The sequence below is a fragment of the Cetorhinus maximus genome, chromosome 10 (genome assembly GCF_964194155.1).
Source record: "Cetorhinus maximus chromosome 10, sCetMax3.hap1.1, whole genome shotgun sequence".
NCBI lineage: Eukaryota > Metazoa > Chordata > Chondrichthyes > Lamniformes > Cetorhinidae > Cetorhinus > Cetorhinus maximus.
Genome location: NC_135888.1, coordinates 30,976,934 through 30,989,333, shown reverse-complemented (window position 1 = coordinate 30,989,333; position 12,400 = coordinate 30,976,934). Strand labels below are relative to the sequence as shown.

At 42.7% G+C, this 12,400-nt stretch overlaps 1 protein-coding gene across 1 annotated transcript in view; it reads right to left on the bottom strand.

Annotated features, from left to right (window-relative positions):
- LOC144685615 (uncharacterized) overlaps positions 1-12,400 on the bottom strand; it is a 449,474-nt gene that overhangs the window by 155,336 nt on the left and 281,738 nt on the right. Inside the window, exons 13-15 of the mRNA XM_078550317.1 lie at positions 11,560-11,613; positions 9,283-9,336; positions 4,295-4,339 (exon numbers count right to left, since the gene is read on the bottom strand). Of these exons, the coding sequence (XP_078406443.1) occupies positions 4,295-4,339; positions 9,283-9,336; positions 11,560-11,613 (153 nt within the window). The remainder of the gene's footprint in view (positions 1-4,294; positions 4,340-9,282; positions 9,337-11,559; positions 11,614-12,400) is intronic.

Here is a 12,400-nt window from a genome sequence, read left to right as displayed (position 1 = left end):
TAAATCCTTCTTTTCTCTATCCTCCTCTTTGCTGTCTGAGTGTGGGGACAATGTTGTGACCCTTCTCCTGTTTTTTGAGAATGTGCAAATAAACTAACCCTTTGAGTTCATCCTATCCCAAGTTTGTTGTGGGGTTATTAATAGAAAATTGAATCGCACCAAAACCAAGCAGTTGGGAAATACACACCCACTTAGAAAGAGGGAAACAAATCAAAACACCTTTTTGTTTATATATAGGCGGTAAGAGGGGAAATTAGTGCTGTTAACTTAACCCCTATCCTGTCCATAATATATACCATAATCAAGAAACATTGGAAATATAAAAATTATAATCTGAGAGCACAAAATTACATAGAATCTACAGCACAGAACATGGCATTTCGCCCAACTGGTCTATGTTGGTGTTTATACGCCATATGAGTTTCCTCTAATTACCTCTTCCCACACTGCCACATTTCCCTCAAGCCTCCCCTTAAATATGTCACTGTTGTCTGCTTCAACCACTCTTGTGTGGTAGCAAGATCCAAATTCTCACCACTCTGTCAAGCAGTTTCTCCTAAATTCTTTCCTTGTTCCATTAGTGGCTTGCTCATATTTATGCCCCCTTGTTCTGAATTCACATACAACTGAAAACAGTTTCCCCGAGCATTATTTTTATTTGCTGTTGGAAACCTCACCCCGCCCGTGGATGAGGTTTCCTAAAAAACGCAAAGGCCACTTGGTCTTTTCGCCTGCCCGCCAACCGTAAGGTTGGATGGGCAGCGAAAAATTTCTTTCAATTATAACTTTAGTGGCCTTAATAGGCCTTTTAATTGTCGGCAGGGGCGCTGCCCGCCGAAATCTCACACGTCATTTTACGCTCGGTCGGGTTGGGAGCTCGCCCACCCGCCGAGCTAAAGATTCTCCTCATCTCTAATCTGTACCAGGCTAATGGATGGAAGTCTCCACTCTGCTGGCTGTCAGATTCCTAAGGGGACAGAAATTGTTCATTTTCAATTCAGCTCTTGAAAGTGTGCAGGCCTCGAGCCCAAAACAGCCTGCAACTGGCAATTTTAGTCAGATAAGCCACAAGGATGTCTGGTGCGGATGGTGTTATTCCTTTTAATGAGTATTGTCGGGTAGTGCAGACAGAGGTTTTCTCTGTAACAGACCACAAGCTTGGCTTGGATTCCAAATGTGGAAAAATCTTCCAGTTTCCAGTACTGACATCTCTCATCACAACAACAGTCAGCAAAATATCACCTACAGGGAGCAAGGAGCACTAAGAAATGCAAATAATCATCACAAATCTATTCATATCATTCATCGTTCTAAGCCGCTGCTCCCTAAATTCTCCTTAATGTTTAAAAACAGGAAAGTGTCAATAGCCCTTCCAAACATATCCAGATATAATGAAGCTTCATGTTCTTCCCTCCAGGAGACCTGTTTGTCTTTGACATTGTTTGCGAGAGTCATTTTGAATCATCAGCAATGACCCCGTATTAAAGGGCGGTGAAGTCACCTGTAAACCATTAACTCTTCATTGACCAAATCCTTCCACAGGAGAAAACTGAACTTTAAAAAGGCAATTGAACATCTACTTGAAGAGGAGTAATTTGAAGAGTTACGGGGAAAAACCTGGGACTATACAGACACTCTTTCAAAGAGCTGTCACAGGTATGATGGGTAGAATGGCTTCCTTTTGTGCTGCAGTTTTCTATGGTTCTATGCTATTAAACCTGAAAACCACTGCACCTCACACAAAAGCAACAAAAATAATATATGGACTCTTTCTTTTGATCTTTTTCTTTCCAATAATCTGCTTAAAAGCAAATCATCAAAAGGTTTAATTTCATTCATTGAATCATAGAACAATAAAATACAGGAAGAAGCCCATTTGGTCTATTGTTTCCATGCTGGCAACTCAGTTCATCCCACTCCCCTGCCTTTACTCAGTAACCCTGCAAATCTTCTCTCTTCAGGTAATTATCCAATTCCTTATCAATCAAACTCCTTTTGAATCTGCCTCCACTATACTCTCAGGCAGTGCATTCCGGATCCTAACCATTCGCTGTGTGAAAAAGGTTTTTTCCTCATGTGGACCCTGATTCTTTCACCGATCACTTTAAGTCAGTGTACTCTGGTTTTCTACCCATCTGCTGATGTGAACAGTTTCTCCCTATCTACTCTGTCCATCTCCCTCATGATTATCAAGTCTCCTCTCAGCCTTCTTTTCTCTAAGGAAAACAACTCCAACTTCTCCAATATATTCTCATAACAGAAGTCCATAATTCCTGGAACCATTCTTGCAAATCTTTTCAGCACCATCTCCAATGCTTTCACATATTTCCTAAAGAGTAGTGTCCAAAATTAGTCACAATACTCCAGTTGCGGCTGAACCATTGTTTTCACCATAACTTTCTTGCTTATACATGCCTCTATTTATAAAAGTCAGGACCCCATATGCCTGATTAACTACTTTCTCAATCTGCTCCTCCATCTTCAGCGATTTGTACCCATATACCCCCAGGTCCCTCTGCTTCTGCACCCCCATTAGAATTTAATCATTCATTTTATATTTGCTTTCCTCATTCTTCATACTGAAATTTATCACCTTACATTTTATTTGTCACCTTCCTGTTTATGTTGTCTTGCCATCTATCATTAGCCTCCTCACGGTTAACTATACTTCCAGTTTTTGTGTCATCCGCAAATTTTGAAATTGTGCCATTCACACCCAAGGCTGCGTTATTAATACAGATCAAGAAAAGCAGTGGACCTAGTCCCAAAGCATGGCGAACCTCACTCTGTACCGTGCTCCAGTCTGAAAAACAATTATCCGACACTCCTCTGTTCCCTGTCACTCAGCACTTTGCATCCATGCTGCCGCTGTCCCTTTTATTCCATGGGCTTTAATTTTGCTTGAAAGCGTGTTATGTAGCACTTTATTAAATTACTTTTAGAAGTCCATGTACACCACATCAACTGCATTCCCTCGTCAAGCTTCTCAGTTACCTCAGCAAAAAACTCAATCAAGTTAGTTAAACATGATTTACCCTTAAGAATTCCATGCTGGCTTTCCCTAATTGATCCGCATTTGTCCGAGTGACTCTTACTATTATTCCGGCTTATCATTTCTAAAATCTTTCCCAATGCCTAGATTACAATGAATGTATTTATGAAAGACTTTAAATCTCATGTTTGAATTTCTCCCTGCAACCAATGTAATTTAAAGGTGACTGGGATACCGTTATTTACAGGACACTTTCGTTAATGTTTATCATGACACCCTTTAGATCATAATTCATGAAATACTTTCCTGAGGCCCCAATTCATTTATGACATGTAGTACATGCTTAAAATGTAGCTAAGAGAATATTTGCTTGGCACACAATGTTTGTATTTTAATTAATATGTTCATTTTTAAAAATAAGCTTGTGCTAACATTCAGGAATCATTAGCGGGACATATAACAGAAGGCGTCAAGCTAGGAACATGTCTATATATCAACTTAAACTTTGTCAATTGATGATAGTCTGTTTTAAAGTGCATTAATAAGCTCGTACAGTACGTTACCCAGAAGGGTTATTGATTCTAGACAATAAACATTCCTGAGACGTCAAAACTGCATGAGATTAAATGGTTTTTAAATAGGGAGGACTTGAAATAATCAATTTGCTTTGCAACACAAAAAAACGCAATGAATTACAGGTTCCATATGTGGGGACCATTGGAGTTTAGGGGAAATGTAGAGTAAGGGAGCACCAGCGTACTGTTTAACAGGACAGGCAAGGCCTATATTCAAAGTTTTACATTAGCCTCTTACACATCAAATGGCTTACCTCAGTCATGTGCCCAGCTGAGGGCAAGCAAGTCCCCAACAATGGGAAGAAGGCAGAAACAAGTGAGTATCTAGGGTTGCTGCCACTCCTCAAAGCAGCTATGGACACAGGGCATTAGTGCAGATTTGGGATCAGGTGAGAAGATCTCCCTTCTTTGCAGCAGAGAAGGTATGGCAATGGGGAGTGGAGAAAGTAAAAGAGTCTGAAAGAAGGAATCTCATGCTAAACCAGAAAAGATTGATTTCTGTTCGGGTCCATCTGGGAACCTAGGTAGCCCTTCACTAAGTATTGAAGTTAATTAATTGTTTCTTCTTTTTACAAACACAACATATCAGCCAAGAAACACCAGCAGCCAACACATGAGGAGTATAATCAGGATAATGAGAGTTTTCATTAGTTTCAAATGAGTATAATCTCCATTTGCAATGCATGCCAGTTCATACTCACACAATCAAGATGATCAGGTTACTTACAGAAAGTCCAAGAGGCCCAGGAAGCCCAATTTCACCTTCGTCACCCTAGCGCAAAAATAACATTAATAATGCATATGTACAAATATAACAATTGCAAAATTATAAAGAAGCAATCAATGTATATATTTTTTCTACATATCATATAGTCTTTTTCTTAAAAATGTGTAAGTCAAATTGATTTATTACTGATGGATGTTCAAATTTTTGTCTTCATTTAGAAAGTGAAGTGGCTAGAAGACCCATAAAAATGTGGTAAAATGTTTCTGATATCAAACTTGGAAAAGAAAAGAATTGCAGGGCAACGAGGAAAGAGTGGGACTGGAGGGGTGGGGGGCACAGAGGGGCTCACTGGATGTTCTATCATTGACCCAACACAGGCATAATGGGATGAATGGCCTCTTTCTGTCCTGTGATTCTGTGTGATCAGGTCAGAGATAGCAATCATAGAAGACAAATTAGTCATGCCTATTGTATTTTTTTTTAAATGGCGGAGGTTGACAGAGAAATGAATCTTGTTTTCTGTTGTGTTATTCTGTATATAAAAGCTGGAAACAAATGACCAAGAGTTCCCATTTTCTACAGTGTGCGGGTACTTGGTTCATGTTCAGCTCAATACGTTTTTGGAATGAGCACAGAAAACAATGGAAATACTCAGCAGGTCTGGCAACATCTGTTAAGAGGGAAACAGAGTTAACATTTTGTTGATCTTTCATCAGAACTTCCATAAGTTGGATTTTCCTAAATGCTGTGGGATTTTAACTCCACAGTGCATCTTTGTACTTCTTGGCAAGTCCCCTGATTGACAGGCTTGACTTCTAGTTGAGTGGGAAGGACCCTGGAGCTGGCTGCAGGAGCTGGATGGTCTGATCCCTGACCAAGGAGGGGCTGCGGAGGGGTGGTGGGGGAGAGGATTCCTGATTCCTGACCCTGTGGGATGGTGGGTTGTGGAAGGGGGAAGGGTCCAATCTTAGGGATCTTTCTAAGTGGGAGGTCCGATCGGGGGAGCTTAATAACAAAATGGTTAAAATCACCACCTCAGGTATAGGTTAATCACACATTCACCCATAACTTCCGAACTCCCCAACTTCGGATTTGGGGGTACCCCAAAGATGCGCTGGGGAATCCTTCTGGGAAATTCCCAGGTAAGGGTTTGCACGGCAATTGCCCAGAAGCGCACACTTCCTCTGGACAACTGTGCTGTGCTGAGAACCACCACAAACTTCGGATGGTTCCACCAGGATTATACCAATAGTTACCCAGAAAAAGTTAGAAGAATTAAAACCTCTTCTAACATATGAATAACTATTGTAAAGACCAAGACCGACCCCACGGGACACCCCCACACCCCCCACCAAACCTCAGATGCCCCTGCCCCAACCTCGGACCTCTGACCCCTTGACACCCCCAACCTTTGACTGACCTCCGCCCCTGACCTTAGACCACTGTCCCCGCTCCCCACAGAATTCCGACATACCCACCACACCCCCCCCGACCTCGGCCCCCCCCACCCCAACAAACCCCCTCGGACTTCCGGCTCCTACCCACCCTGCTCCGGACCTTGGACTTCCCCCTATGAACCCCCTGGATCTTGGAGCCGCCCCCCTCCCACAATCCCCCTGGACTGTGGGACCCCCAGCCCCACAAATCCTCCTGGACCTCTGATTCCCCTGAATCTCCAACTCCCACTCACCCCGCCCCCCAATGAACCTCGGGACCCCTTCCCACAACCCCCCTGGACCTTGGACATCCCGACCCCCCACGACCCCCCTGGACCTCCAACCAACCCCCCCACCTCACCACCACCACAACCCCCTCCAGACCTCTGACTGAATTCTGTCCCAATCTCGGTGCCATAAAAAAGGGGGCGTGGCCTCCTTGAATTTGTTGGATCTGCACTTTGCTGGAGCCTGCGAGGAGTCTTTCAGTGTGGACCCCAGGCAGATCCGGCGAACAAAAGGTCAATGTAATTTTCAAGACCTGGTAAGTAGGTGTTTATTTCTTCTAATTCTTGCAGACCAGTACTTTCCGATGCTAGTTGGAATTTACAGCCCATTAAGTTGTGTGTCATCCACTAAAATGGGACTTCTGGGCATACTTATCTTTTCGAGACGTCGGATCTGTTGCAAGATTTTGGATCTATTTTTATGTTCCAATCCCCACATGCTAGACATGTGTGGAATCGGGACAGAGCACCTTCAGTGTAGAGCTTGCATTTTGCATTTATTTTTTTCTTTCTGAAATTTATAAATCAGTCATGAAAGATTTTGCAGGATAAGCTTAGATTTCCATTAGATGGGTGTTCCTTTTGGTTTGATTACTTCGGAGAAGTAAATTAATGGGAAACATCATCAGTGTACCTTCAGTTCTGAGAGTATATAGCCAGAGTTGCATGGGATCCTGTTGCAAATCCTTAACTATGGGGTAAATATCTCTTCATCTCAAACTATAATTAGCTCCTTGAACTTTACTCTGACTCTAAAACCCCAAGTGCATTAACAAGTGAATTGCAACTTAATCTCAAAATAAGACTGCAAGTATTCGATCCCCTGTTGACACAAAATCAAAAAGTTTGATCATGGGAGCTCACTGCGAGGCTGATAAGAATGGTGTCAATCTGCTGAGTCTTGATCCAATAAGTATTCCCTATGGACATTTTGCTTAGTTACTTTGTCTGAATTTCACTTTGCTGTTTCTAAATTCAAACAGAATGATGAAAGTGGGATCCAAGGATGGTGATGAGATCTTAAGCCATTAGAGAATGAGGCTGTTCCATATTTTGAATTATATTCAAAAAATGTCGCTGATGGCAAACTTGTTTTGTGCCAGCAACAAGAAATCGACTTTAAACCTTTGTCTTCACGTCTGCAAAATTTAATCTAAGTCAGAATTTTGCTTTCAGACAGTGAAATGTGGTCCTGATGGATAACAGAGCCTGCAGTTACATATGCACCTTCATCTTCCCTTGAACAAATCACACAGCTTCTATAAACAAGTTCTGTATCAACTAGAATCTCTCGTCCATTTCCAGATATAAATTGTGTGCATCAGACTGCAGTATTTGTTTTAAAGACAAGAAACTACAAATGTCTCAGTTTATGAGCATTGACTTGTCAAATTAGTGTATGACTTCCAATCACCGCAACTTTCCACAGGGTCTATGTACATTATTAAGAAAACCAACAGGAATAGCAGGAACCAAGCTCTTTCCTACCTGCTCTTATTAAATCTTTCCCCTCCACATTTGCTGATTTAGGAACATAGGGCTGGGTTTTGGATCCTGACACTGCACCCATGTTGGGTCGCTCCAGCAATGCTCTTTTTAAATGCAAATGGCCTAATTGACCAGGGGCAGAGCTCAACACAAACTTAAATGCATTGGAGCACCTCCAGGAGACAGGAGCTGCCCGCTTGGCGCCAGCAGTAAAGACAGGCGGCAGCCATGTTGGGGACTGCTGCTGCATTGCTGAGGAGAGCAGGTAGCTCCTTACAGGGCCAGTAGCATCCATGGTGATGAAAGGGGCCATGCAGGCTAGGTTATGGTAGAGCACTGGAACTAGGGAAAGGAGGTCCAGGAAAGGTCAGTTGTAAATTAAAGGAGAGAAAGTTTCTGATGGCCTCGCTGAGAAGCTATGCACTAACATGCACTGAATTGCTCGGGTTCACTGAATCAAAATTACAATTGCAAATGTGCAGGCCCCTTAACAAGCTCATTAAGAAGCTTAATGGGCCATTAATCAGTGGTGAGCAAATCTCCTGGGAAGAATTTTACAGCCCCGTTTCGGTGAGGACGGGGCCATAATATGCGGCGGGCCATGATAAATCTCATTGACGACAGCAGGAACATAAAATCCCGCTGTCGTAAAATTCTGCCCCCTGTTTCTACACCCTCTCCCCACACCACAAGACGGGCCTTTGAAATTTCAAATCTAATCTGGAGGCATCAGGATACCGAGACGACTGCTGGACCTCTGGCACAGTGATTTTTAAATCCACCTGCACCGGGTCCAAACCCCGTCCTGGTCCTTTGAAAATCTAGTCCATTAAATTCCTATGCTGCCTGCTGCCTTACTTTCCCCTTCTAGTCTGTCCTGCCATTTTCCCCTATTTCTCTAATCCTTTCCTTCGTATTCCTGGCTCATCTTCATAGTTTGTCTCTTACTATTTGATGTACATCCTTTCTATTTCACAGAAGCTTCCCTGGTGTGCTGGTCATTCTTTCCTCTATTCACTTCCCTGTTTCCAAAGGTTCCACCTGAAGAAGTCTAACAAGTAATCTGCATACCTATTTTTTCCACAAATATTCTCTTATTGCTGTGGAACATGAGGTTGATGTTGTGACACTCTGTCATATACGGAGGTTGATTCGAAACATGGCTCGTTTTAGAACTGATGTTATGTCACTTATGTACAATTTACCATGTGCTCTTCCCATAAGTAATTAGAAATTGGTTTCAAAGTACACCCCCTTGATATCAATAATGATTGATCTAACATCAGGCCTTGTATAATGCCCTATTGATTAATTGACACTGCATTAGAGTATGACCACTTAGGTAGAACCTATGCTCCAACACTCGCCAGTGTCCACTCAAAGCACATGTACAAAAATAAATTACAGATACAGAAAATCTCAGATGGGAACACCGACCTGAAACATTAGCCCTATTTCTCCTTCCCTATAGATGTTGCCTGTCCTGCTATGCATTTCCAGCATTCTGGTTTTATCCCAGATAGAGCATCTCTGGTTGCAGATGGCATATCACCATGACACAGGTGAGAATAGAAAATCTACTGCCATCAACACTCTGGAACCAATCAACAGTGCCAATGACTATGGTCAAATTTTAATTATGATGCCAACTTCAATTAATCCAAGGGATTTTTCTTCAGCTACCTATAGTATGTTCAAGATATATATTGTTACATTGGCTAATAATATCAACAACTTCTATCATTTGGAATTTTTCTTTTTCAGGATCACACAATACCTTTGCTCCTTTTTCTCCTTTATCCCCAACTGGTCCAGGCAGTCCTCTAAAGCCCTAAAATAAAAGCATATTTATATACATAGACTTAAGTTGTTCTAATATAACAATGAAAATGTATGGCTTCGATTAAGCAAAATGCTTTATCAATAATTCAATAGATAAATGATGCGTGGGCTATGACTGAGTTGCATAGACTGGGTAGTTGCCAGTTTTGAACTCCAGTTTGCAATGAGTTAATTGATCCTGAATTGATTACTAAAAGTTCACTTCAGTATTGCAAAATAAAAAGTAGTAACCCCGGGTTATTCATTGATTCATACGGGGAATTGTGTATGTGTTACTATCAGTTGAGGACATCACAGGCTCAGATGTGATGCCACTCACAGAGGAATACTCTTCTAACATTCAAAGTCACAGCTTGTCACTCAAATGTGATGGGCTTTGCAGTTGAATAGTCTGTAGACATTAGCAGCCTGGGCTAGCTACTTGGATAGCCTTTGGGCATCCATGGATATAAGAGTCATATTTGTTAACATTTTTGGTAGAGAAGGGAAATGAAATAATGCAGGACAAAGGGGAAGAAAATATTCAACCATATTTCATTTTGCTTTAGTCCTTCCTCAGACTAAAGGCCGGATTTTCACAATGACGGAACGGGTCTCCAGCTTAGCCAAAACGGTGTCGGCGCCCCAATTCTGGAAGCCCTGCACTTGAATATGGTGCCAACATTTTCGTTGGTGGGTTGGGGAGGGAAGGGAATGGGGCTGGGTTGTAGTTTGCACATCCATGGTTCACAAAGCCAGCTGCACAAGTAAAAGCGCATCTGCCTTGAAACAGATGATACTTTCGTTAGTGGGATGTACAAAACATGATTCGTGGGCTCTAGACATTTGACCAAAAGGTCTAAAGTTGCCGGATTTATTTGGAGATGTAGGATACCCTTTTAGAGAGGCAAGGGACACTTTTGGATAGGTCTTGGAACCTCTTTGGGAGAGGTAACATGCCCTTTGGGAGAGGTAAGGTGCCTTTTAAAATTGTTAAAATTAAACATGAATGTGCAAAAAAGTGGATTAATTCATTGGAACTGTTAAGCTGTCAAGGCATTTAAATCCCCAAGTTCTTTAAGTTAAATAAAACACAGTCTGCTCAAACTGTTTGCCATTTCACTACTTTATCAATAATTCAATGGATAAATAATGTGTGGGCTATTCTGTCTATTGACATAAGTCTGTGGGCTTTCATTATAGGATTAGTGGGGCCCGACTGATTCCACAACCTGTCATTATCACAGTGGGGGGCTGGTAGGTTCACAGTTTGATTGACAGCTTCAAGTGGTTATAAAGTCTTTGATGAGCTATGAATACAGATAATTGTTTTCATAAAGGGTCAAGTACTTGAAGGCATTTAAATGTACTGAATGGGTTTTAATCAATTGAGGTTTTTTAAAATAGTGAAGACACATATTTTATTTCATCTCAGCACGGCTCCTGAAGTCTGCCCACGGTGGATACTGGGTGAGTTAGCATGGAGGGTGTCAGGGCAAAGTTTGGTGGGTGGGGGCCATGGGTTGGCATGGGGTCAAAGAGGGCCATGCAGGCAGATAGAGGGGCATGAGGTGTCATGGAGGGTTTGAGGGGTCATGGGGGGGTTGGGTAGAGGGGCCTAGGCTGGCATGGAGGGTATGATGGGCCATTGGGGGGAAGGTGGATGGGGGGGCATGAGATGGCATGAATGGGACATGGAGAGTGTGAAGGAGTGATGGGGATGTAAAAGGGTGAGTGCTGGAGGCCTGCTTTATTTTCACAACTTTGAAGTGCCAGGGCACTGAAGCGGGCCTTTTGAACAGCTCGCCTCAGCACCCGGCAGCAACGTGGCAGCCTCCGAACTCTTTCAACAGGCGGCGGGCCAACTCCGATTAGCTCCTGCCCCGCACCTCCCACGCCCTTCCACCAGAACGGAACTCCGGCTGTCTAGGGCACTTTCTCCCAAGTCGGGTTTGCGGAGTTGAGAATTTTCCTGACTGCATTCCCAACTTGAGAGTGAAAATACAGTCCTAAGAGTCTAATTCAGTTAATGAGAGAAACTGAATGGCCACTGGTTCCAGCAAGCAAGTAAAATTTTAAGCATACAAAACTTAACATTAGGTAACATAAGAACTATAGGGTTATCTTGCATTTATAGAACACTCCTCAATTCACGAACAGAGTACTAAAGGAGAATGGATTCAGTTTGAAGCAAAACAAAGATTGTTCTATCATAGATAAGATCAATACACACCTGCTCCCCTTTCTCTCCATAGATTCCCTTGGCTCCCATGTAGCCCTGCGGTCCCTATCAAAGAATAGAAACATGAACATGAAAACCAAGGCATCATCAGGTTATATCTTGCTGACGTTCAACTCTGTAACTATTGCCTGGAGGTTAGTTCTGATCTGGTAACGCCAAATCAATTCACTTCTTCCAGTGGCGAATATACCTCAGTGTCAAAATAAAGAAAAAGGAAGAACTTGCATTTATATCACACCTTTCACACCCTCAGGACATCACAAAGAGCTTTACAGTCAATGAAAATCTTTTTGACGTGAAATCACTGTTGGAATACAGTGAATGCAGCAATCCACTTGTGCACAGCAAGCTCTCAAAAACTGCAATGAAATAAAGACCAGATAATTTGTTTTCACGATGTTGCTTAAGGGAAAATTGTTGGCCAGGACCCCTGGAGACCTCCCAAGCTCCTCTTTGAAATAGTGTTGTGTGATCTTACATGTCCCCCCAAGAGTACACTCAGGGCCTCGGTTTAATGTCTCATCCAAAGTCAGCACCTCTGACAGTGTAGCACTCCCTCAGTACTGGCCTGTAGGGTCAGTCCGGACTATGCATTCAAGTACAAAAGTAAAATTCTGCAGAACCTCAAAATCTGAAATAAAAGCAGAAAATTCTGAAAATACTCAGCAGGCCAGCAGTATCTGTGTTGAGAAGAATAGGGTTAATGGGGAGAATTTTCCCCATATCGGGCGCTGGCTGGCGCGGGACCCAATCGCCGCCTGCGATTGGGTCCGCACCACCATTTTACATGGGCGGGCCAACGTAATGTGCGACTCCTGAGGATAGCGGGAGA